The following is a 24,928-nucleotide window of genomic DNA, read 5'->3' as shown; positions in this document are numbered from 1 at the left end:
TGCTCATTTCGAAACTAAATCATGGGTGGACAAATATGAGGCACTTAAATCGAAACTGGCTTTTGATATCGATGGCAATGGGATCAGTGGCAAATTTTATAAGTCACTGGCTTCAAGATCAGTGCCACTAAAGCAGACGCTTCTTCGAGAATGGCATGATGACCGTCTTGTACCGTGGCTACACTACGTACCTGTTAGTCAGAGTATGGAGGAGCTTCCTGAGTTAGTCTCTTATCTAACACTAACAGAGTCTGGTCAAATGATTGCCAAGGAGATAGCAAGGAACGGCCGGGAGTGGTATACAAAAGCCTTTCGTGAAACCGATCTTGGTCTGTATATATACAGGTTATTGTTGGAGATGACAAGGCTTCAAGACCCAGAGCGCACTCCAGATAGCTAGACTAGTTACTTCACATGACAATTCCGAGCATGTAGTTCACAATCTTGGTGGTATGTCTAAGCACAGCCACATAGAAACCTGTCGTCCTACTCATCCACACTACCAAAGGGTTGGACCGACTTCCAGCCTCGATGACAATGCAAGCCTCCACAGTTTAAGGCGCCGAAAACAGCATCCTGCCTACTCGCACTTGGCAGGGCTGATGCAAAAGCTTCTTTTACCTAGAGGTAATTTGTCTGGCCAATAGTAGGTGGGCCGGATGACTAGAATCAAGCATATCTAGTCTAGGCTTCAAATTACCTAAACCCCATCTGCAACACAGTGCGGTAAGGCTGATCCTCTACTATTTGAGAGATTAATTTGCGCCTGATAAGTTATTCATCTTGGTGACGTGGCTGGTTATCGTTCAAGCAGGAAAATCAATGACACGTTGCTTTTGATAACAATTTTAATAAAGAGAAAAAAAGAAAACAAATTCGCAAGCCAGTACAGTTCCTGTCCTGGTTACCGATAAATTGTCAGCTGAAACAAGCAATATTAGCGGTCTCCACAAAGCCACACTGATTTAGGGGGTTCGCAGTCATCGCAAATAAATTAATTCATCCGCCGTTGTGAGACGGGGATACCCATGGTTGAGAGGCTGTGTTTCTTTTTCTATTTTTCTTTCGTCTATTAATATTCCTCTGACCCTTCCCAATATGAGGTTGATTTGTCTGCGACAATAACAAAATTTCTGTTATAAGGACTGGCTTTCCCATTGGGAATAGAGCAGTCGTCAAAGACGTTGACAGAGTCAGTTTGTCAGCCCTAGTCCCCTTACGCTCTACGTTACTTACCACTGTCGTAGACTTTCTGCCATATTCTTATCTGGAGATCAGCTCTTATCTCTTATCGTCACTCGCCATGGACGTCAAGGCCCCCCCTCGACCGGCCATGGCATTTGACATTAAAGACAGGAGAACGCACAAATTCCTCTTGGTTCAACTTCTCGTCATAATATCCTTCGCCTTTCACACTACGACTCTTCTGTCTCTATCCAAAGTAAAAGACCAGCTAATACCATCTCGTCCACGCCTTACGATAAATTTATCAGCTGCTATCAGCCAAGTCAACGACACATCGGCGTTTCCCCCGGCTATCGCAACGAATGAGACAGAAAGTCTCGGGAACTCTGCAGCTTTGTTATGTGGCGACGTCTGGCTAGCTCTGAGTCTCATGGCTGGAACGGATGCCTTCTGGGTAGTGGCAACTTTCAACCACACTCTCATGAAGAACTGGCACTACTTTGTCAGTATGCGAATGATGGCATTGGCATCCATTCTATCGTTCTGTCTGTATATACCATCGAATTGGGGCGACAAGGCCACTCGACTTCAGGATTACTCTTTTGCCTTATGCTTGTCGTGTTTGACATACTTCTTCTTCAACTATGCACTATCGCGAGCACATCGACGTCCGCCGACCACTCTTATCAATGCCCAATTCGGAACACTTCGACACTACAGCGATAAGATGAGTCGTTCGTCGTTCGGATGGAGCCGTGCATTACAGATCTCTGCGATTATATGTTCATTCCCTACTATTCTTACTGCGATTATGCCTTTGGGATGTGTAACTGTCATCCCATTATTGACTATCCCATTTGAGGTAAGTCAATTTACTATCAACAGAACTCAGTGTCCGAGATACTGACTTGTTTGTCTCCAGTCAATTCTACTTTCTTCAAAAGGGTTGGGAAGAAGTCCAGAGTTCATACTCAGCGGTGGCATCTTCATCCACGCAGTATGCTTCACACACTGGGGTCTCTCACAAGTCACTTCAAGTCGGCGACTTGTTCTCCCGTCGTGGGCGTTTCTGACCCTCGTAGTGGCAGGACGCCTAGCCCTGGACCTGCATCTACAATCCTCATCACTCAAACACCCAGAGTTTTTGTGGGTGCGCAAAGAGGTTCTTATCTCCACAAAAAGTCTTTTGAGAATTTGTGCTTTTTGCCTGATAGCGGAGGAGTTTGGGTTACTGGTGGTATCTTACTGCAAGTTGTTCATCATACCTGTGTTTTACTCGATTAGTTTATTAGGTGTGGCGACGCCAGCAGCATACAGTATCGTCACGAAAAAGATCAAATGTTGATACAAACTAATACATACTTCAAATTGAGACATTTGTTCATGGAGTGTCCCATAACATCCATTAATCTCCAAAGCAAAACCCGCCAAGTTCTAAATAATTCTCCAGGCTTCAGGGTAGCAGGAGAATTGGAGGTTGGGAGCATGAGGGACTAAACAAGTAGGCCAATTTATACTACTTCATTATGTCTTTCTACACTCTCATTTTCCTACCCTAAGCTTGAAAAACAATTGTTACTAAAATCGTCGATCTAGACTGTGGGTTAATTAAACATCAATGAAACTATCGAGTGTGGCGTGCAACTACTGACGCTAGTTGCAGGGGTCTTTCATATATGAGGTCCGATTTCCCCTGAACACCCGCCCTTCGAACATTTATTTCTGGAATTCTCAATTGAAAAGGCTGACACTGAAAATGCCATCCACAAAGACCATTGCTGTCGCTGTCGCGGCCCTGGCTGCTTCAGGTGTTGGCGCAAGCAACTGCAAGCCTTCTCCCACGACGTCCACAGGGATTAGCGCAACAACTACGTCCGATGCTTCGGCTACAACATCCGCCTGCGACAATTACGAACTAAAAACCGAATCGGAAATCGAAACAGAAGGACTCAACTGCGATGCTCGCGGAGCGTTTAAAGATGGCAACAGCTATACTATCCCAAGTTGGACGGTGTATGATTGCGCTACTAGTTGTTTCAATTATGATCAGTTTGCGTGTCAGCTGATCAACTTCACGCCTGGGGAGGAACCAGGGATTCAGGGCTCTTGTACGCTTTATCCAGACAATGAGATTACTCCGGCGCCTAGAAGAGGAATATCCGGGTATTATGATAAGAAGTGCTTCAGGTGCAGTCCCAGTGGTGGGGGTAGGGGCGGCAGAGGGGGATCTCGAGGAGGGAGTCGACGAAGTTATAGAGGACGTGTTTGAGTCAGTCCTCCGTATACAAATACTTCCCAGGTGTAATGTGGGTGATTTAATTGGTGCGGTACTTTATGTTAATGTACAGCAGTTTTAAGTTGTTTATTTCGCTACTCTGGAGCTTCTGGATTGACGGTTCTTGTCTATAGTCTCAGTTATTTGTCACCCTCGCTGTTATCGTCGTTTTGTCTAAGCCCTTCCATTTACCTTTTCAGGTTGACTCATGGTAGAGTAATTAACCTGAGTCGGCACCAAAGACGAAGCACTCGTATGTTCACCAGCAGGATACTTTTCATCTGTATAACGATCAAGCTACTCTCATTAGCACAACCCCACATCAAATTCACAATATAACTTACCCATCGAACCACAAACAACCATCCAGCAAGTGCTGTACTGACACAAATCATCCCGATATATCCATTTCTCCAATACGGGGCATCGTCAGCTGGGAAAAGCACAATGCCCCAGAACGTCCATAAAAGACCATCTACAGCCGTCATGGACGCCAGAGTTACGCTTCGTGCTGCATCATCTGCCGTTCTTGCCAGAATGTTGCTCGCCCAGCCATACGTCAGAGGAGCTATGCCGTACGCCGAAGCCGAAAGGTACAGCGCGGTCAGGTTGCCTGGCACACTCATGTTCGGGATCAAAAGCACGATGCTGCAAACGATCTGGATTATGCAGAGTATGAAGCCGAGGGACATGCGTTGGTTGTATCTGTCAAAGACAAACGAGATGGAGAACTCGGCGACGATACCGACGGCATGGGTTGGGATGGGTATAGTGTTGACTTCGGTTTGAGTAAAGCCATCAATGTCTTTGCGGTACTTCAGGTAAAGTAGCATAAGTCCTTGGACGACGTATGACTGTAGAGCTGAACCAAGAACGGACAAGACACAAAAGACGTATCTGTAAAATTTATCAGCATCAGTGACACAACATTGACCAAGTATTGACTCACACTAAAGGGTTTCCCAGGACTCTCTCGATGAGGCTCCAGGCTTGGATGCTGTGGCCGTCCTCTCTCTTGGGTGGTAATCGATCCAGAGCTAGTTGTCTTTCCTTCTCGCTCAGATATGAAGCGTCGGTATACTCTGGGACATCCGGAAAGAAGAAGAAACCAAAGACAGCAACAGGTAGCGTGATAATGCCGTCAATCAGAAACACCCACTGCCAACCTGCAAGCCCAGCATGGCCTTCCATAGACTGGTGGATAGCAGCCATCATGGCACCGGCAAACATTTTTCCGACTTGACCGCCAACAGTGAACATGGCTGTTCGCTTGCCGATTTCATCCGATTTGCTGTAAGGGTGTCAGAACTACAATGGTCTGTTCGGGAGATACACAAGACTTACTACCATGAACCCATGATGTAGATTGATCCAGCGTAGGTACTGGCTTCAGCTACACCCATGAGGAATCGAACGGCACACAGTTGAGAGTATGTCCTGCAAGCTGCACTCGCCATGGTCAGGCCAGCCCAGGTGACAACCATTGAAGAAAGCCATATTCGAGGTCTGATCTTGTGGATGATGATACTGCTTGGTATCTGTCCTACCAGCATTCTACGAGTCTGTTAGTTTAATTGACTTGAAAATTGATTGAGGGGTTTATCGCATACCCCGCTGAAGTCATTGATAGTAGAACATTGTACTGGTTGCCATGGAGGTCAAGAGCCTCTTTCAAGCCAGCTACCTATCCCACGGTCGGTCAGTCAAACGCTTGTTTATGCTTCGGTTATAAACGTACATATGCATTGGCAAAGGCCTGTCTATCTAGAGCACTAGTTAAAATCTGAGTTCTCGAGGTTGTGATGGCAGGGCTTACCAAGGTGGTTAAAGAAGAAACTGAAACAGCAAAATGTCTACCTTGGTTAGTCCACAGACAGAGATGAAACAGGAAAGACTATTTCTCACGAGAATAAAAAAATCTAGGGATTATCAGCAACATCCAAACACAAGCGGGAGTAACGCACCGAGTTTTCGTATCAGCTTCTTCTCCTCTTTACTCGTATCGCCCCAAAGATAATCAACCACTACCAAAACAAATTAGTTACATCAACACAAAAGACTTGGATAAGAACTTTACTTTTCTATTTCCGGGGATCAATTGCCGAGGATTGTGGAAAATAGAAAATGTGTGCGTCAGGACATGATCATAGATAGATTCTTCATGTTAATAATCCCGCATCTTCTATTGGACAGAAGCTACTCGGTTGTCAAGGGTCCATCAAGGTTCCCAAACTAAGCGATATTGGACCCTGAATTTTATTGATAAGATAAAAAGAATTGACTGATAATACCTCATTAAAGTAGAGATTCTGTTTTTCATCTTGAATAAAACAAGGATTCCGGAGAGGATCTAAAGGTGGCGAGTGTTCGACAGTGATGAAAATTGGACTATGCCCCGTATGGCTCACGATCATAATGAGCAATTTTGGAAGAAAAAGCCACTTAATCTGACCCTGCCATCAGGGTACCAGAAAAGTTGGCCGCTGGAAGCATAAGAGACGAAATTAGCAGGTCACTTTATGCTCCTTAGGCTATAGTCTTTAGACTACTTATTTTTATACCCTAAGACTTAGGAGGCCAACTTTTCTGCTACCCACTAGCCTGCATATGTTGTTGAGGAAATGTCTCCCACTGCCAACCCCGATTCAGCAGCCATCCTTTCATCCTGACCGCGCCGGATCTTGAGTGGCGGTTCTGGGAGACGATAGGAATCTACGTCGTGTGTGGACTAATTTAAGTACTATCACCGAATATATCGGAGGGTCTTGTACCAAACTAGGACTCTTGGACTGTTAAAATTGGCGAGGTTCAAACTACGTAGGAATGGTAGTCACCCTCGTGGGACGTGGTTTTTAGCCTACAACGATGTTTTTAAGGGATGCCAGAACAAAATATGTACTCTGCGAGAGCGCCCTGTCGCCGTTACTTCGACCATGATAGCAGAGATATGGTACGCCTGTAGGATTTGACGACATGATGATTCTTTCTACGTGGAGTCGACGATCAACTGCTTTATCACGAGGCGGCCAAGACGAAACGCTCGCAATATCCTTGAGGCCGGCCTATGTTTCTATGACATAAGATCTATTGATCTCTGTAATTCTCTCGCGCAGGTTCTCAGACACTAGAAATTGTCACTAATCGGTATCGGGGACCCTCTTCAATTCGTGGGCACCTATAATACGAGTAGGAGGTGAAGACATAGACGGTTTAAGAGTCGGATCTCAATAACATAACCTGACCCCTGTGTTCCATCTTTTACGTTCTATGCAGTCACTTCTCGTCCCGTAGCTATGGGACATGCCTGGCTCCACTTCCGCGACTTCGACGCATACCTAATCTCAACGAATACCGCAATGGCCTTTCCACTGCGCGACAGAAGACACGGCGGTGTGCTAAAGTCACAGTGGACAAGGTTGGAGTTGGCCCGAGATCATGAACCCCATCGATATCGCTTATCTCGCTGTCATGGTGTTCCTAAGCCGATAAACACACCATCGTTCCCTGTGCTGCTATGAAGACCGGTCCTGGACTGATTCAATGCCACTCCAGGCCTTTGGAAAGATTAGTCACAGGAACAGGCAATTAAGTCAAGCTGGATTGTAATCTTAGGTTATTCCTGCTATACTTAAAACTCTTTCTGCTCAACAGATAATGTCTATCTTGCTACTACCATGAGCTTCATCGACATTACCTATCGTGCTGCTGTAAAACCCTTGCTTGTTACCGTCGTTCGATGTCCACAGGAGTCAAAGTCCTTAACTTCTGTTGGCCTTCGCATGTATACGACTCGCCATTGGTATACCAAGAAGGTAGGAGAGGAGTCGGAGTTGTTGATAGACCGGTACCGGTAAGGCGAAGTAGTGATCTCAGCCGTTATCACTGATGGCTTTGCATATCAAATCAAGATGGGAGAAGGATAGTATGACTGGACTCGCAGAAGAAGTGATCGTCTATGTTGTCATGTCAGGACGATAACCCATTCCTCAGAGAGGCGCATCGTCTTGTACCAATTGCGCCAATTTCCTCCGCGCATCGTCGCCCAACATTGTTCTCCTATTGGCTCGTGCGCATGGAGGGTAGGTATACCAGCTGTGATGGGAGTTCGTCTCAATACATTTCGCCTTGAGGAAACTGCTTGACGGGAAGTTTGGTCGTTCGATGGTCTCTTGAGGGTAAAGGCGAGTGTCGTCGAAAAACGCCCAAGCCCGCTGCCGAGCGATATCTTTTTGGAGCATGTTGTCAAAAGATCCAGAAAGCTGTTTGTACATATTAGAGTCGTCGGCAAGGGTTTTGATGTCGTGAGGAAGGTGGCGAGGGACCTTAATAGGGACTGGGTATGCGATAACGTAGGTGTGGCGACTAAGTCTCGGTTCTTCGAAAAGTAACCACGACGGTATGCCCGTGTGCTTCGTACCACCATCAAACCAGGTATCTTGAATTTGAAAACAAAGGGCATCTCTGTCGTCCTCTTTGCCCATGTCAAAACGGGGAAATTCCGTGAGACGATCAAGCCCGAGTAAAGCGAACCAATGCGCAAAGTCGGGAAACGTTTCCCACCAGTTGGCATCGTATAGATCTAATTCATGTGCGTATGTGTTTCCATCGAAGTGAAACGTGTCGGGAAATTGTAGCTCAGTTTCAAGGGAAGTTCCGCCCGGGGTAACCGGAATCTTAGCAAAGCTGCACTGCGCAAACATCGCCCCATATAGAGTGCGATAGTACTCGCGGACACATAAAATACAGTCTGACTCCCTCTGGCTGATCAAACGCGTTGGCACTTGTGTCTCACAAGAAAAGAGACTGATAGCCCTAGCCATCAGCTCATGCCTAATGAATGCTTTGAAGACCCTTTTCTTTTCCAATGTTGTGAGGTCTGCGAGGTTGAATCGCGGTGTCACCGCCACACCTCTGAACATAAGATGCCCGTTGGCTGATGGTCGCTGCATCTGGGGCAGGCAAAGGTAATCTTGTGGAGGAAAGGAGGCGGTGGCTTTGGTGATATAGTCCTCTGCCAGAAGCAAAATTCTATTGTGCAGTTCGTTCAGTTGACTCGCAACGTCGTCGGACTTAAGCTGGCTAGGATGGGGAAGCTGGCCCATAGACCAATCATGTAAAACTGTACGTGCGCTCATTAAGTTTTTTTCGTCTGGAACCTCTTGGCTAGTTCGACAGAAGCGTGGAATTAGAATAATCGCCATAACGTCTTGCATCATGTCTTCGTCATAGTCGATGATATGTCGTTGGATGTATCTCTTGTCCGCAAGGTATTGTTGAAGCATGGACGGCGAGGCTTGGATTAATCGCGATATAGTTATCGTGCAATTAGTCGACATTATGATATGGAGACGCAGCTCCGCAGGGAGCTGGACGAAAGGATCCGATACAGAGAGTGACATCATATTGTCAGTCAGTCGTCGTTTGCGTTTTGGGGAGAGTCGAGTTGTTATTTGTTTCCGCAATCTGTTGACGATAGCAGTGTGAGAGAAGGAATTAGGCTGATAAATAGTTGGGAATATGCGTCTGAATGGAAGTTGATCAGATTGGCAGGCTTTAGACTGGGCTGTAGAAGATGTTGGGAAGAAGTTGCTGCTGTCTTTAGCGTGACAGAAGCTTCCTTTCTAAGTCACCTCTATCATAATGTTTATGCCGTAAGAGTTACGCCGTGGAAGAAACCTTGTTATTGAGAACCTTGGATTTGAATATTGTTAAAATTTGATCTGCGCAGACAGATTAACCTTTGTTGAAAACCTAGAGGAAATTGAGAAGGCCTGGGCGAAAGCATAAGTGATCATAAAAACATATTTCCAGTGATGAACCTTGACATAAGAAGTGGAGCTGTAACTTTGAGATTCGTGTATATATATACCTACTAGTCACGATTGCCCCCTCCAATTCCTTTCCCTCTTCCTGTTAACGCTACCGACAAATCATAAACGCTGTTCTCAACAACGCGAACGACGACATACAAACGACAAAATGACAATATCTGGATCGGATCCTTTTCTCACCCTGCCCCCGGAGCTATGTATCCAGATTTTTGTCTCAACCGACAGTCTTTCGACGGTGTCGCACTTTATTAAAGCATCCCCGGTAATGCTCAGACAGTGGCTTGTGAACAACATGCAAATTATACGGAAAATCATCAACTACGACAACAACATGATGCAAGATGCCATGGGTGTTATTCTTTTTCCACAGGTGATATCCAGTGAAGGCGGACTTTTATATGACCGCCCTGCGACCGTCATACGCACACACGTTCGCAAATGGTCAAAGTCTCAACTCCCAGACCTCCTTATGAAGAACGACGATAGTCTAGCACGACAGCTGTGCAAATTACACAGACGAATTATACTTCTTACTGAGGACTATATCACTAAGGCCACTGCTTACTTTCCACCTCGAGAATACCTCTGTCTACCACAGATGCAGGGCCTGCCTGGAGAACACCTTTTATTCAAAGGGGCTAAAGTCACACCGAGGTTTGATTCTGCAAATCTGACGCCGTTGGAAAGAAAGAGATTTGTGAAAGCGTTTCTGATGTACCACCTAATGGCGAAGACTAGCCATCTTGGTCAACTTCCCGGTGGCCTGCCACGACGCAGAGTCAATCAAGTGGAGGAAGAGGCTATTCTCTGTGTCATCGGTTATATGGAGAATCTATATGGCGCAATGTTTGCACAGTGCACTGATGCCTGGCTTCCAACTATTTCATCAGTCACGTCACCTGAAGACGGGCTACTATATCCCGATAACTTGGGGTTTGACACGGAGGTGTATGGGGAGAACGTTTTCACTGGTTCCAACCGATACTGGTACCGCCATACATACGGTAAAGAGTTCGAAAGACTTGGGCCCGGTCGTCTTTTTGATTTCTTTCGCTATGACTTGTCCAAATCGGAAGAAAGAGATAACCTCAAGCTCGAATTGCAAAAAGCCATAGCTTGGAACCATAACCACTGGCATGGCTGGAAAGAAACTCTTAACATCTTCTTAGACCCTGGTAAGTTTTACAAGGATGATTGCGAATCATTTATGTACGAGCATTTGTCTGTGGAACTTAGCATCTCATCGGGGATGGGTGGACGTTCATGGAAGATTTGTGGACAGCGAGCTTGGGTATTTTTCGATGATGATCGATTTTACCCTCAAGGGACTACAGAACGACCAACCTTCCCGTCGCACGCTTTCCTCGCGGAACAGGATAGGTTAGTTTCTCTTAAATATCGGGGCCAGCTATACAGGTGGGATAAGAAGAGGGCTTTACGACGATCACAAAAGTGGCATGACGGAATTATAGTCTGCACTGATTAAAGTGATGGCGATTGAGAATACCTTCCTACTTTACCGGCTAGGTTACAGTATAGACAGCAATGCGTTCTCGGTGAAACTGTGTGAGGAGAAGAGACAACGGAGTTAGAGACATTATTATAGCAACTGAGGTTTAGTTGAATACTTACTAAAGTTTACTAAAATATCCTGATTGTTTAGGCATCTTATACATAAACGTTAGCTAATAAGTAAACAGTTGTGGTCGAGGGACTCTAAATTGATACCGACCTAATTTAGAATGTGAATATTGACATAGAGTATGTCCCTTCGCGCCGATCATCCTCAGTAGTTGCTGCTTTCACCTCAGGAATAGCTCTGGTGCTAATCCCGCATTTGTCAATGATGCTAGAACTTGGCCATCTCAATCTACGTTCAACAACCAACACGGCAACTTGGCTGATCTTCAAACCAACAAGAGTCTATGCAAGACAAAAGATTGAAGATAAAATAAACATCGAGATTATCACCTCTACACCAGCATGACAGCCAGAAACCTCAATAAGACCTGGCGCGATATTGTCTTTGAACAGTACGAAGCCGATTATGCATCTAATGTCCCCTTTCTAATTCGCTACTTGATCTACGGCGACCAGTGGAAAACAGATATCTTAATTGAAATTCTCAACAAGATTGACGAGCCAGTTTTTCGTCAGGCTCTCCTCCGTGCCGCCAGTTCTAGAAGGCTTGAGAAGGATCCGGAATACCAAGACGATCTGATCAAGGTCCGAGCACGTGATCCGCCTTCTACTCAAAGCAAAAATAGCGCTGACTCCCAAGATAACTATGCTACTGCTAGTAGTAGAGTGGGTTATCAGTGAGAGGCTTGGACTTGCATTTGCTAGTAAAGTATAGAAACCAATAAAGCTTTCAAGGTACCTAAAGATTTATTACTGGATATGAGATATAAAGATATCCTAAAGATTAGGGGTGCTTCTGCTATACTGGATATATCTTTTTTTTTTATTCTTTTTTTTTATAATTCTTAAGCTTTTACCTAGGCCTTTTTAATTTTCTCTAGGTTTTTAATAAAGGTTAATCTATCTATATAAATTAAATTTTTAATAATAATTAAATCTAAGATTCTCTTAAAATAAGGTTTTTTTTATAATATAACTCTTTTAATATAAACCTTATAATAAAGGCTATAACTTATAAAAAAAGCTTTTATTATATTAAAAATAATAATAATTTCTTTTTTTTATAATTTTAATTAATTAATAAATTAATATTATTTAATTAAATAAAATTAATTATTAATTAATTAATCTTAGTCTTATTATATATAATTAATTTATTATAATTCTTATATATAATATTAATTATTATTATTAAGCTAAAGGCTATTAATTTTAATTATTATTTTAATAGCTTATATTTTAATATAATTAAAATTATAATTAAATATAATAAAAATATTAAATTATATATAAAGATAATAAACCTTAATATAATAAAAAAGAAAAATACCTTTATAAAAATTAAGCTAATAGCCTTTATTTATAAATTAAATTTTCTAATTTTATATAAAAATAATAAAAAGGAAAAGCTAAAGAAAATATAATAGCTTAAAAAGGTTATCTTAAAGGAAAAAATTAAATTATTTAAATAATAAAATAAGTTCTTTAAAGTATTTAATAAGCTAATTATTTTATATAATAAATAATTTAATTAATTAAAAAGGCAAATAATAATTATAGCTAAAGCCTTTAAGTTATAATATACTAATTATAGCCTAAGATTATAAATATATAACTAGAAGAAGTCTAGATAAAGAAGCCTAAAGCTAAAGGCTTAATGCAGATTATCTAGTTAATTAACTAAATAATGCTGCTTCTATTATAAGAGATTTATAATATTATTAACTAGGGTCTAGATATATCTTAACCTAGCCCTACTCTTGGGGCCCTATTAAATGTTACGTGTTGATTTCTGTACTTTACTACCAAATGCAAGCATTGAATATTGCAAACTCGACGATTTCTGCATTAGTTTGCATCATGTTAACCTTTCTGCCCTGTCGGGGGCATGCATATGAGAAAGGCTAGGCTGTAATTGACTGGTTATATTTCTGGAAATAACATATTCTCTGACAACCTCGACCTTCTACATATCTCTCATGTCGTTGGTTGTCTCCGGGCGCGGTGAAATAATTAGTCCAATTCTCGAGAAGCCAGCTGTGTGTCTCTGGCAGTTTCTTCTTCAAAATTATCCCCCCCCCCCTCTCTCCACGATGTTCTCCAAGAGTGTCACCGTCCAACCTCGATGAAGGTCGGGGTTATGGTTAGAGTAAGAGACAGTTTCTAACCATCTTGCGCCGACATGTCTAGCAGCACACGTCAAATCAGGAGCAGGCGTGGCCATAGACACGGATAGACGAAGTGACTGCGTGGGCCCTAGAAACGAAACATTTAGGTTAGTTTATGATATTTAGGTCACAATCTTGGATCGTTTATGATTCCACCATGATTTTTATGATCCTTAAGTTTTCGCCTAGGCCTTCTCAATTTCCTCTAGGTTTTCAACAAAGGTTAATCTGTCCGCGCAGATCAAATTTCAACAATGTTCAAATCAAAGGTTCTCAATGATTCCACCATAGACTTCTATTCTTCGTTTTGACTCGATGCGTCGACGGTTGATTATGTACATTATCCTCGCAGTGTTAGAGATGACTTTTTCTTTAAACACATTACCTGCTTGTGTCCTAGCAGGTATCGGCACGGCAGCGTTCCATGATAGCCAATCCAGTGGAGGGTCGTCATAAAGTCAGACCCTATAGAGGGTTCCCACTCAACGGCATATAAAGCCGTTTCCTGCGCCATTATGGCCATTTCTCTGCAGTTTTGCTCACGGTCCTCAATGGGGAGAGTATGGCCAGCCAGGAACCGCTGTAACCATTCCACGAGTTCGTATGGGCGCCATACAGGGTGAGGGGCTCTGGGATCCCACTCTCGAACCCTGTTCATATACTCTTCGGCCAGGGTATTCTGCCAATTTTGCATCAGCTTGTGCTGGCCTCGGCTCTTCTCAAAGCGAACCCTCCCACGCGTCCGCATCGCATTATGCTTGGCTGCATAATCTTCTGTAGTAACGCTTTTCCAAAGCCGGGGAACCCTGAGGGAAGCAGCCCTGGCTAGGACCTGTCGTCGTAGAGTCAGACCCTACATAAAGGGATCCCAGCGGTGATGACTGTTCCTTGGAAGAGGCGGATTCGGGAGGGGGAGTTGGTAGAGGGTCTTCAGATGATGATGGCGATGTCGATGGTGATGGGGGCAAGATGAGTGATATCGACGGAGTTCGTGGCGGCGGTGCTGTCGATAGGGTCTATCAGGTGGGTTAGTCGTAACGTTTAGGATAGAAGATAAATAACCGAAGACTCTAGACTAAAGACTTTGGAATAAAAATCATAAACTGTCTTACTAATTTCGTCTGATAGTTAGATGGATAGCGATGGTGTTGTGGTAATGACGATGATAATGGAGATATTGAAGTGTAGGTCTGGAGAATGCGCGTCACGGCTAGCGCTACTGACGGTCGAGTGCGTCGTGGATAATGATCATTGTGATCTCGATGACAAAGTTGAAAAAGAAAAGGACCAAGCTGACTATAGCGAAAAAGAAAAAAAGAGCGTAGAGTAGAAATAGAGAGAGAGGGGGGAGTGGCAAAACATCAAGCTGGAAATAAGGAAGGTGCGCCTGCTGATACTACCTAACCCGGCATGTACCTGCCTCTTAGTATACATCCAATTCTCACCTATACTTACCTCTTTTAATTTCATTTTAAAATGGTGTGTCCTTCTATTCGACGTCCCCCTTGCGTCCTCTGTCGTCGAGCAGACGGATACGGGATCCGTCCTCTGCCCTGAGACTTCACACTCTCAGAAATACGATACGCTCGAAATCCGCGCCGACACATGAAACGAGCAGGTGACCTGCACCAGTTGGTGCAAGACAGACAGAACCCCGTTGAGTAAGTAATTAGAAATACCTATAACAGAAGAACCCCACAGCTAACCACACTACTGCAGTCAAGCTGAGAAGCACAATCGGCTTCTGAGGAAGTGGTCTCTCCAGCAGCGAAGGTTGCATAAGTATTACGCTCCGACGCCAATGCAAGCTGGTTCAGCGTTAGTAGAATCAGCTAGCAAGAACTTACTGGGATGCCATCAGTGACCGGTTCCCTGCTGCCCCAAACCGCCGCCGACCGGAACTCCACGGCACCGACGATCAACTCGCTTATCACATAAGGAGGCTAAGACGAACTCAACCATGCAGGAGGCCAGTGGGCGATAAGCAAAGATCAACTCCTGAATCTATCCCTCTTCCCGACTCCCCTCCTGAATGGTATTCGAAAAGAGATGGATGACTTTACAGCAAACGCCTGTCCCAGGGTCAGATATTTCTCTTTTCGGTGGCCAACCTTGCAGCAGTGGGGGTGACAGCCCTTGGATATGTGGCACCACCGGCGCCAAGGAATCCGGGCACGAGCTAGTGCTTGGTGCTCTTCAGATCGACCAGTTAGCCGATTTGGTCACCATGGCGGCATATACTACACGGCAGCCATGAGCCTGGCAGACCTGAAGTCGTTCGGCAAGAACCGACAGAGTTGGTACAAGCCCGTTCTCGCGCCATGCACGATATTACAGGCGGCCGGGTATCCATCCACCATGTCGTTCTGGAAGCCCTGCACGGGGTCCGTCCCCTATCCTATCTGGGGGTGGCCGATACCATTTACAGTGGGTCGAAAACTCTCTGTTGAGCTTCTCCTGGTGGATGGAGGAGGACTGGCGGGAGATGATGGCCTGGGTGGCAGAAGAAACTGCTACCTATGCTCTTCAGTAAGTATTACAATGATAAACAATAGTTTTGGCATAACGACCAACTGTATTATAGGCAGGCAGAGGTGCACAACTGGCTCCTCGTGGAATGTCCGTATGGTTACTATAACCATCGGTCACGTGCTACCCATGAGGGATACACGGAGAGGGCGCGCCTGGATGCCATCCATTAGACGTTGGTGGCCGACCTCTGGGATCGTCCGCTGTAGGAGTCCCCCGTGTTGATTAAACCTCCCCGGTGCTGTTGGTGTTGAGCTGTCGTTCTTATACCTGCTAGGACACAAGCGGTTATATACTTAGGGAAAAAGTCATCCCTAACACTGCGAGGATAACGTACATAACCCACCGATGACGCATCTAGTCGAAGGTCTCGAGGCCTACGTTGGATGGCTCCCTTTGACATATTGGTTGTCGAATCGGGTATGTCGATGAAGAATCCAAGACTTGGGTAAAAACATGAATGGTCTAAAACTCTGATAAGCTTCATAAGCTAATCTAGTCGTTTGTCTTTAGGCCTGTACAATTACTTCCCAACCGGGGTTGGGTGACAAAACTCCTGGAAAACAACATTGCGAGGGTGGATAAGGAGTAGCTGGCTATAGGAGATCATTTAGCTATCGTCGCAGAAGAATTAGTTTAATGAGTCTATACTCTATACTACCATGAATCAGTTTTGACGTCTGTCTTGCGGTCCACGCGGATCGTATAGTCCGTGCCCTTGACGCTCTCCAATGTCACCTTGACATCCCAGCCTGGAATCTCCAACGAGCTAACAGGCGCATATGCAATGGACTGACTTCCCTCCAACGTCAAAGACAGGGTAGCATCATTCTTGTCTTCAAATTTCCCAACGCAGCCCATAGAATCGGGCGTCGCATCAATCACCTCAAGGGCGCCGTTTCCGATCCTTGTGCCGACCGTGTAGAGAAGAACACCAGGGGCACAGACATTTCCGTCCAATCCAGTAGCAATACGGACCTCAGCAACGAGAGCACTAATCTCGCTCTGAGCAATAATGACGGCCTTCTTTCCATCCATGTTGTACGCCAGCGGTGTGAGGACGTGAGTTGTGTTTCCAGCCTCCAAAACGCAGTCAACGGCCTTGTCCTCGATCCAACCCAGTCGGTACTTATCCCAGGCAAAGAAGTCAGGTGCCATGCCACTGTGCATGCCCATGGCACCCCATTCTCCAACATACTGGTTCTGGTATCCGTTAAAAGCGTAGTAATCTGACATGCAAAAGACATGACCTGTCTCGTGGACTAAAGTCATGGATAGAAGATCCCAGTCGGTGGCAGCCATGAGCACGGTCTTTTTGTAGGTTACTTTCTTGCCGTGGCGTGTGGAGATGGGTTCAAAGCGCGTGATGGAACGTGACAGTGAGCTTGCCGCACGCCCAGTAGGTACCATGTACAGGAAGTCAGCCTCAGGTGCAGCGCGGGTGCCGTTGGCGGTGAAGACATCGAGGGCGTCGTTGATATAGTTATCCTGCCAGAAACCGCCCTGCATCCACCCGTACGAGGCGGCTTCTTTGGGCATGCGGTAGTACTTGGACGTATCGGCCTTGACGTTCAACTTGAGCTTGCCGTAACTAGCCTGGTTGTACCACTCAACCGCTTCCGGTACCAGTCTATCGTGCATTGTCTTGGGAGAACTGTCATCCTCTGCATCTGAGAAGTCGACGAAGATCATGAGAGCATTCACTTCTCCTATGGCAGGGACACAGTTTTCGAACTTGTCAAAGCCCATTGGAAACATGAAGCCCTTTGCAGATGGTAATTTGCAGGTTGGATTCCATGTGTAGTCTCCACGTACGGGCTCTGTCCCGTTTGTTGTGTCATTGCCGGACAATAATGAGTCGTCCACATCGCGTGGAATTACATGGGCAGCAGCCTGCCAGGCGGAAGATAAAACGAGAGTGGTTAATGCCAACATGATAACGAATGTTGCTATTGTTAACGAGGGTAATAGCCGGTAAAGTAAAAAAGGAAAGAGAAAAATGCAGATGATATGTATCACTCTATATACCAGCAACCGAAAACCTCCTGATCAGACTGCCGAGACTGGCATTGCTTCCCCAAAGAGGACGCGGGCCGTCTTTAACTCCACAGCTGTCTCGTAAAAGCTCATATTATCCAATGGGAGTGATCGAAGAGTGGACGGATCAGGGATCTGAGATGTGCCAAGGCGCCTGTCAATGCAACATTTCCACCAACTGAAGGCTTCTAGAAGCTCAAGGTACTATTTATAAAACGGCAATGTCATGCTCCCAATATCCGGCGTCGTATTTGATCTAGCCGAATTTTCAAGGGGGACCAGGATCGGTAGTGGACAACTCTCGATACCGAACTCGCTACTCTAAGTAAACATCCTTCCAGCACCCATCATCAGCAACAAATCCAAGATACCCCATCATGTCTCTACAACATCCAACGACCGTGGCTCCGGAACACTTCATCCACTCAGTGATTCCAGTCTCCTCTCCACGACCCTGCATCAAGCAAAGTACGCAGTGAGAAAAGGTGTCGTCCAAAGACAACGATCGTTTCAACAGCGATAAACCGAAGAAAAAGGGCAACAAGAGCCAATCCTAAAAGTATTAGTAGAGGCGTCACATCGTCGAACGTCACTGCGAAGAAGAGATGTTAGTAGTAAGAGTCCCAAGTCGAGGATAGATAAATCGTCCAATTGTTGTAGGCCACTAGGCCCTTTTGTCCCCCTCATGAAATATACTTCGTAGCCACACGAAGGCACAATGCCAGTATGTACGCCATGACGGCAGAGAGAAAAGAGAAGTGAAAGCAAATAACCACCGGATGCTTCCTTTCCATATCATGACGGGGCGTTACTATACATGCAAACAAAGAGAAACAGAGAGAAGGAAAATGAAGAAGGCATATACGTCTTCTTAGCCACCCATTCCATAGCCGATCCATCTAGATATCCATGCCTCGTGACCACAAATAAAAACAACTCCAGCATGAAACAATATGCACAATGAACGGGTATCAGTATAGAGACGGATGAGATTGGTTACCAAGGGCGAAACAATCAACAGGGACCAATGTGCTTCTCATGAACATGACGAATATACTCCCGCTGCATTCTAAAAGACGAGTAATCACCTTGGAGAATCACCTCAAGAATGTTGCCTTTGTTAGGATTGCGCGCGATGTCACTCATCCTGTCACGTAAGAGATTGAAAGCGTCCTTGAAACGGTTCAAGATGGCTGGGGTGTTGGATGAACCACCAGAAATGTCGTTGGCAGAATTGTTGGGATCAATGATGGAGAGACGGTCGTAGTTCTTGTATGTCAGACTGTTGACGTGAGACTGGTCAAGGTTAGCAGTGGTTGGGATTGTCGATGAATGCCGACGTACCTTGCGGACGTAGCCAACTGGTCTCGTAAGAGAGATGGCGTTGCGTTCGTGATGGAAGTCGTAACCGTAAAGCTCAAAGAACTCGAGGAGCATCTCGCCGAGATGATGCTCTGGGACCAGACTTCTACTTTGAACCTGTGGCATAAGCTGCAACATACTGACGACCAAGCAAATAACGGAGAAGCCACCGATTCCACCATTCACAGGTTCATTGAGACCGCGCATGAGAAGGAAGTGTTTGATCACAGTGACGAGGATAGGCATAGCAGGATACTGGTCCTTCCATTGGAGGAAAGTCTCGATCGCGTTGACACCACCCAAGTTCTCGAATGAAACATCAACCTTGAGGCCGGTCTGCTTGTCAACATATTTGACCAAAGGGATTCTAGCGTGGGCGATAACCTCAATAGAATGCTGTTCGGCAACTTGTTGGGCGACGAGGAACTTTTGGAACTTGTATAACCAGCTCTTGGCAGAGAGGTATGTTGGGGGTCCGCCCCGCATGAAGCTTGCTGAGCAGACGACCAAGTCCATGTCTGCAGTGGGAAGATAAAGGCCAGACATGAAGGAACCGAAGGGATGAACAGAAGCACTGGCAAAGTTTCGACCATCGCGGCGCATAGCCTTGCGGAGGTTATCGACGAGGTTGTCACGAATGCGTTGTTCGAAATCGCGGGGTCTGACGTATTCGTAAAAGTCCATAACCTCTTTGTGTAGTCTGCAGAGGTTAGCATAGGCGACGAGAAACTGCGACAAGCAGCATGCGATGAGAGAAAACTTACCGGAATCCCATGTTAGTAGTAGCAGAGTGATCAACAGTGTCCCAAGGACAGGGATCCTCAGTAGCCTTCGGTTGCCAGCTGGGTAGCAGTGCACCCTTGGAGGGCTTTGTAGTGGCCTTCTTCAATTGACCGTAATCGGGGGGCTTGATAACGTCGTCGGCAGTACGTTTGCGGGAGCCCAGGCCATCATTTGCGAGTCTTCTAGCCTCCATGATATCGTCCATGGGCGTTCGCGCGTTGTTGCGATCGGCTCTGGGTCCAGAGGGTGCGTTCGGGGGAGGAGGCGGCGGTTGTTCGATGGTGGGAGGAGGCTCACGCGGAGGAGGGGGTGGCGCTTCTCTTTCTTCTTCTTCCTCGTCGCTGGTCTCTTCGTCTTCGGTAAGATCAAAAGAGATGAAGTCCTCTGCTTCAGTTGACGCAGCCAATTTGCCGGTTTGGTCCTCGAGTCGCGCTTTTCGGATAAGCTTTACCATATCTTTCTTCTTTCGCGTGCTTTCATCGGGGCAGGGAAGAGCTGTGTATGGATCAGGATTAGACCACTTAGGTGCAGCATCACCAGATGCATCAGCCTCATCACCATCATCATCATTCGTAGTTCTGGCACGCTTCTTGGAAGGGCCTTCATCCTCTTCATCGTCAGAGATGTCCATCTCGAGCTCGTCATCATCAGACAGCTCATCAACGTCGCGGAACTTGGCAATACCATCTTCGCCTAGACGCTCCTCGGGCATGTTTTGCGTCGCGCCTGAAACTAAAGCGCGCTCGGAGGGGTGAGGCGGGGGTTGCCAGCGCCTTCCTCCTCTACCCCGACCTCGGCCTCTACCACCATCGCGACGCGGACCTCTTCTATCGGACGGCGGGCCACGATAATCAGCGGGGAAATCTGGCATTCCAGCTGGTTTATCCATGCGAAATGTGAAGTCCCCCTGGGGCACGCGCGGACGATACGAGTCACCTCCCGAGTTTCGGAAGTCATCGCGATGTGGCGGCGGTCGAGGTGGGAGATCATGCCTGTCGCCAGGTCGATATGAATCCGAGTCTCCATAAGGACGATCTCTGTTATCGCGGCGACGCGGCGCTCTGGGTTTGTTGGGCTTGTTGCGCATCATTAATTTTCGCTCTCGTCTTGTGAGGTCTTTGTGTGGGCGGGATAAAACGATGATGTCGCGAGAAAAAAGAACCTTTCTCGCGACCTTGCCGGGTTTGCCCGCGCTAAACTGTATTTGGAACATTGTGACTCGGTCATGTTAGTCAGCATAATTCACTGACGTAGATGTTGTGCGAGGGAAGGTGTTTATATATTGTTGTTGTGCAAACTCTGTGTAGGAGTGTTTGTATTTATGCATTTAGTTATTCAGTTATTCTGAAGCTTGTCTTTAAGTTCTGAATCATTGCTTCTAAGCTTTGGTTGCGCTCGAGTCAATTGCGACCACCTCAATCTCAACCTTCATTTCAGGTGCCCCCAATTGTGCGACACCAAGTTGAGTCCAGATGACCTTGTGGTTTGGCATCCACTTCTTGTAGTTCTCTGCCATTCTTTGACCAACTTCAGGTGTGATTTCTGTGTGGTACGAATTGACGCGGTAGACCTGCTCCCAGCCTTTTCCACCTCCCGCCTTGAGAGCTGTCTCCACGTTGTGGAATGCCTGGTCAATTTGTTCGAGCTGGGACTCTGGGAATGTGAATTCTCCATCCTTGAATGTCCATCCACCTGAAAAATAATTAGCTATTCGTGAGTTTACAAGTTATCGTATTTAGAACTCACCCTGTCCACTAATCTCGATGCGATCGCCAACACGGACCGCTTGACTGTAACCTAGCAGATTGGTGAGGTACTCGCCAGCGCCTTCATAAGAGGAATAATTGAGGTGAGACATGGTTGCAAAATGTTATCGGAGAGATTTTATATGCTTGAATTGAATTGAGATTGATGAATGATGGTCTACTGGTGAAGTGTACTGACTTTATTATTTATAACGTAGCATGAATCCTGGCGCCATCATCGAGAAGTAAGGCTTGCATGCTGACGCTGACACTTCATGCTTACATCAAGCATAACAGGAAGCACAACATGAAGCATAACAACTAGAATAACGTTATAGATAACGTTATTGACATTATTCGGCTCAACTATCTCCCATTTGTCGTTTACATCGGACGTTGAATTTGTCCTTAGATGAAGCGACGAGTATTACCCTGGAGCGTGAATCCTTCGACCAAGACATGGCCCACACATACGCGCCAAGTCGGTTCAACACAAGAGCAAATCTGACAAATAATCGGAAGTCGGGGCAATTCCATCCAGGAACGAGCCGGGCCAATAGATATGCTTAAATGGCCTTGTTCTCTTAGCTCCCCCGCCTCAATTCTCGAGTCAGGTAGCTTTGCTGCATCATTGATCCTCGGGGTATTAGAAAAGTTGAGCGCCGGAAACATAACAGACGAAATTAGCAGATCACTTTATGCTTCTTAGGTAATGGTTCTTAGACTACTTATTTTTATACCCTAAGACTTAGCAGGCCGTTTTTTTCTGCTACCAAGTAGCCTGCGATCTAGAGAATGACAGTCACGTGAATATACACGTGACGCCATGTACGTTCGACCAAGATCAATAAACACCGTACGCTGCAGCAATTTCCCGATAAATCTTCATGCCATCCTCTGAAGTCTCGGGCTCCTGTATTCCCATTAATTCTCTTTTAGCAATGGAATGGACCTGTCGGGTGACAATGTCCATAATCCCCATATTGACAGGCATAGGTTTACTGCCTTTGTAGCCGTAGGCTTCGGAGTAGGACTTCACGCCTGCAAATTCGCCACAAATAGTCGATAGTTCCTCGGAAATGACGAAGAAGGGTTTTCCACATCTGGCGTAGTAGTAGGCGTCAGTGGGACATTCGTGTGGCGTTTTGCCCGTAACCCGCTCGAAGGTTGAGAAGTCAAGGACCTGGACGTTGAAAGTGACTGGGACAGTCTTTGAGAAGCTGCGTTTCGGGGGGAGTGCGACGATTCCTTGACATATTCGCCCGCCAGCGAGTATACGCATTTCATGGCAGGGGTCGGACACACCTCCGCGAAGTCTCGAGGCTGTTTGGATGAAGGCATTGTCGGGGAGCCCATATGATTTCAAGGTACGATCATCTATCTCCCATTAGCAAGTTGAAGGATAAAACCCAATTACTCACCCTCAAGCTGACGTCTTCCATGGCTGAAGCGAAGCAGATACGCAGGTACCTTCTCTTGGGCCTCAAACCGGGCCTTGAGGTCGGCGATAGTATCCATACGAGACGCCTTGAGAGAAGTACTCCCCCCCTTGTTGGGTGAATTGATAATGAGAGTGATTGCCTCTTCATTTTCGATCTCACGAAACCTGATTTCTTCGTTCTTGATCTCTTCGTTCTTGATCTCGTCGAGACGAGCTATCTCGAATTGAATACCTCCAGTGACATCCTCTCCGGTCACCTGCTTCTCGATGGAGTGACGCGAGCCTGGAGGCAAAGCCATAAACTGGCGGACCCTTCCCGGCTCCACCGCGATGCCATCGATCCAATACTGATCAGGAACGACGAGATAGTCTTGCCTCTTGGCGGCATTGGAAGCTTTGGGCTCTCCTGAGACAACATTGATACCGCCTACAAAAACACGAATGGCATATCGCTTGATCGACTCAAAACTGATCCACAGAGCTTCGAGTTCTAGTAAATAAGGAGAGTTAGACAGCAGTCTGTGACAGATGCGGGTAGAGTTAACTTACCGTACATGGGGATGAAGATGCCACCCTTTTCGACCGTGCTGAGAGGAAGCTTTTCAGCATAGTCCTCGACCTTGTGCATAGGAAATTCGCCCAGGTCCGGTGGAAGATAGTTGTCTGTCTTACCATCCGGAACAAGGACAGTTCTCTTGAATGCAATCTGTAGGTCATCGATTTTGACCTTGCTGGTGACTTCAATTACAGGAGACCATGGTGTGAGATGTTCCGACATCCTGAAGGATGAACCAGATTTCGAAAGCCGTGATTCTCGTCTGTAGACAATGATGTGGTATGCTGGAGTGCGTGGGAAGAAAATTGACGGCAGAAAATTGTGCGGGGCAAACACTGGTAGAAATGGTCAACTGACGTGCGGGAGCCTGGATCCTACCTATTTTCGAGAGTGACAAACAGCTGTCACAGAGGATTGCATCGGTGGTGCAGATTTGTTACTCGCTCCCGCGAATAAATTGTGTAAGAAGATACTGCGTTTGGCCAACAAGATCATAATTGAATTAACCCGCTTTAGCCAGCTATGCAGTCATCATCCTCATCTTCGCTTCTCTGGATGTTTTCTTTATCGGATTAGAAAGTGTCGACGATGAAATAGGTCGTTCTTTCATGGGAACCTACACCATACCTACTCGATGTATCATACAATACTTCCAGAAACATGCAGCAATGTAACGCGTTTATTGGAGCCTAATCCCGAGCATGTATCTCAGGTGCATACTATGTAGATTTGAGATGAATGCATTCCCCAACGCGATTTTGATGTTTCCCAAAATCAGCTACTGATGGTGAGGGCGTGAAAAAAAGCGCCACGTCTTCTTAACACCCAATTCTGGCTCACAACTTCATCAATAGCACCGGCCGCGTGGCCTAATGGCTAAGGCGCTAGATTTCGGTCTCCATCTTCTGAATACTCTAGAGATTCCAGGTTCGACTCCTGGCGTGGTCGCACTAAGATGTTAAACTTTCTTTTTGTGCTTCATCCATCTTTTATTGTCAATTATTTCGGCGTCAGGTAATTGAAAACAGTGTGTATCCGCTCCTCTATAGTTACATTAAGTACCTAGGTACCTGCCTATATGCAGGGTGACCACAAGTTATCACTTTTTGCTTGCGCAGCCTGCTTTTCAGCTTATTTTCTCAAACATTACAGACATCACACGACCCATAAATCTTTCCCTGTAACCAATAGCGGAATCACCAGGAGCTGTCTTTGGCAGCATTCTGCATGTGTGAGGCGTTTTTACCACGGACAGGCGCAAGGCTGCCTCTTGATATTTGAGGCAGTGTCTGCCAATTTCCCCATTCATTTGCATCCAGGTGTTGTGCAGGATTATCCAGGCACAAGAAACAGACAGAATCTATGTTCAGTACAC

The 24,928-nt window shown here is 46.0% G+C and overlaps 10 protein-coding genes across 10 annotated transcripts; 4 read left to right on the top strand and 6 right to left on the bottom strand.

Moving 5' to 3' along the window:
• Positions 1-1,303: 1,303 nt before the first annotated feature.
• Positions 1,304-2,530, top strand: FSST1_009803 (uncharacterized protein; the record flags this gene model as incomplete). The annotated part of the gene is made up of 2 exons (XM_083226808.1): positions 1,304-2,047; positions 2,108-2,530. 2 exons carry the CDS (start codon positions 1,304-1,306, stop codon positions 2,528-2,530), a joined length of 1,167 nt encoding a protein of 388 aa, XP_083085764.1.
• A 411-nt stretch (positions 2,531-2,941) lies between these two features.
• On the top strand, positions 2,942-3,454 carry FSST1_009802 (uncharacterized protein; the record flags this gene model as incomplete). The annotated part of the gene is made up of 1 exon (XM_083226807.1): positions 2,942-3,454. One exon carries the CDS (start codon positions 2,942-2,944, stop codon positions 3,452-3,454), a length of 513 nt encoding a protein of 170 aa, XP_083085763.1.
• A 180-nt stretch (positions 3,455-3,634) lies between these two features.
• On the bottom strand, positions 3,635-5,874 carry FSST1_009801 (major facilitator superfamily domain-containing protein; the record flags this gene model as incomplete). Its single annotated transcript, XM_083226806.1, has 10 exons — positions 3,635-3,757; positions 3,805-4,357; positions 4,410-4,751; positions 4,805-5,014; positions 5,071-5,144; positions 5,199-5,224; positions 5,277-5,313; positions 5,366-5,379; positions 5,425-5,484; positions 5,793-5,874. 10 exons carry the CDS (start codon positions 5,872-5,874, stop codon positions 3,635-3,637), a joined length of 1,521 nt encoding a protein of 506 aa, XP_083085762.1.
• A 1,572-nt stretch (positions 5,875-7,446) lies between these two features.
• On the bottom strand, positions 7,447-8,862 carry FSST1_009800 (uncharacterized protein; the record flags this gene model as incomplete). Its single annotated transcript, XM_083226804.1, has 1 exon — positions 7,447-8,862. One exon carries the CDS (start codon positions 8,860-8,862, stop codon positions 7,447-7,449), a length of 1,416 nt encoding a protein of 471 aa, XP_083085761.1.
• A 577-nt stretch (positions 8,863-9,439) lies between these two features.
• Positions 9,440-10,777, top strand: FSST1_009799 (uncharacterized protein; the record flags this gene model as incomplete). Its single annotated transcript, XM_083226803.1, has 1 exon — positions 9,440-10,777. The coding sequence occupies one exon, from the start codon at positions 9,440-9,442 to the stop codon at positions 10,775-10,777; it is 1,338 nt and encodes a 445-aa protein (XP_083085760.1).
• A 497-nt stretch (positions 10,778-11,274) lies between these two features.
• Positions 11,275-11,613, top strand: FSST1_009798 (uncharacterized protein; the record flags this gene model as incomplete). The annotated part of the gene is made up of 1 exon (XM_083226802.1): positions 11,275-11,613. The coding sequence occupies one exon, from the start codon at positions 11,275-11,277 to the stop codon at positions 11,611-11,613; it is 339 nt and encodes a 112-aa protein (XP_083085759.1).
• A 4,673-nt stretch (positions 11,614-16,286) lies between these two features.
• Positions 16,287-17,564, bottom strand: FSST1_009797 (uncharacterized protein; the record flags this gene model as incomplete). The annotated part of the gene is made up of 1 exon (XM_083226801.1): positions 16,287-17,564. One exon carries the CDS (start codon positions 17,562-17,564, stop codon positions 16,287-16,289), a length of 1,278 nt encoding a protein of 425 aa, XP_083085758.1.
• A 1,116-nt stretch (positions 17,565-18,680) lies between these two features.
• Positions 18,681-21,024, bottom strand: FSST1_009796 (uncharacterized protein; the record flags this gene model as incomplete). Its single annotated transcript, XM_083223902.1, has 3 exons — positions 18,681-18,962; positions 19,011-19,728; positions 19,793-21,024. The coding sequence occupies 3 exons, from the start codon at positions 21,022-21,024 to the stop codon at positions 18,681-18,683; spliced, it is 2,232 nt and encodes a 743-aa protein (XP_083085757.1).
• Positions 21,025-21,189: 165 nt separating this feature from the next.
• FSST1_009795 (Endoribonuclease L-PSP/chorismate mutase-like protein) lies at positions 21,190-21,669 on the bottom strand (the record flags this gene model as incomplete). Its single annotated transcript, XM_083226800.1, has 2 exons — positions 21,190-21,503; positions 21,558-21,669. The coding sequence occupies 2 exons, from the start codon at positions 21,667-21,669 to the stop codon at positions 21,190-21,192; spliced, it is 426 nt and encodes a 141-aa protein (XP_083085756.1).
• Positions 21,670-22,400: 731 nt separating this feature from the next.
• On the bottom strand, positions 22,401-23,775 carry FSST1_009794 (uncharacterized protein; the record flags this gene model as incomplete). The annotated part of the gene is made up of 3 exons (XM_083226799.1): positions 22,401-22,933; positions 22,978-23,487; positions 23,547-23,775. 3 exons carry the CDS (start codon positions 23,773-23,775, stop codon positions 22,401-22,403), a joined length of 1,272 nt encoding a protein of 423 aa, XP_083085755.1.
• Positions 23,776-24,928: the final 1,153 nt, after the last annotated feature.

Source organism: Fusarium sambucinum, chromosome II (assembly GCF_050947815.1).
Source record: "Fusarium sambucinum isolate potato_lamoka chromosome II, whole genome shotgun sequence".
Lineage (NCBI taxonomy): Eukaryota > Fungi > Ascomycota > Sordariomycetes > Hypocreales > Nectriaceae > Fusarium > Fusarium sambucinum.
Note: the sequence above shows the minus strand (reverse complement) of the source record. Positions and strands in the feature narration are given on the sequence as shown.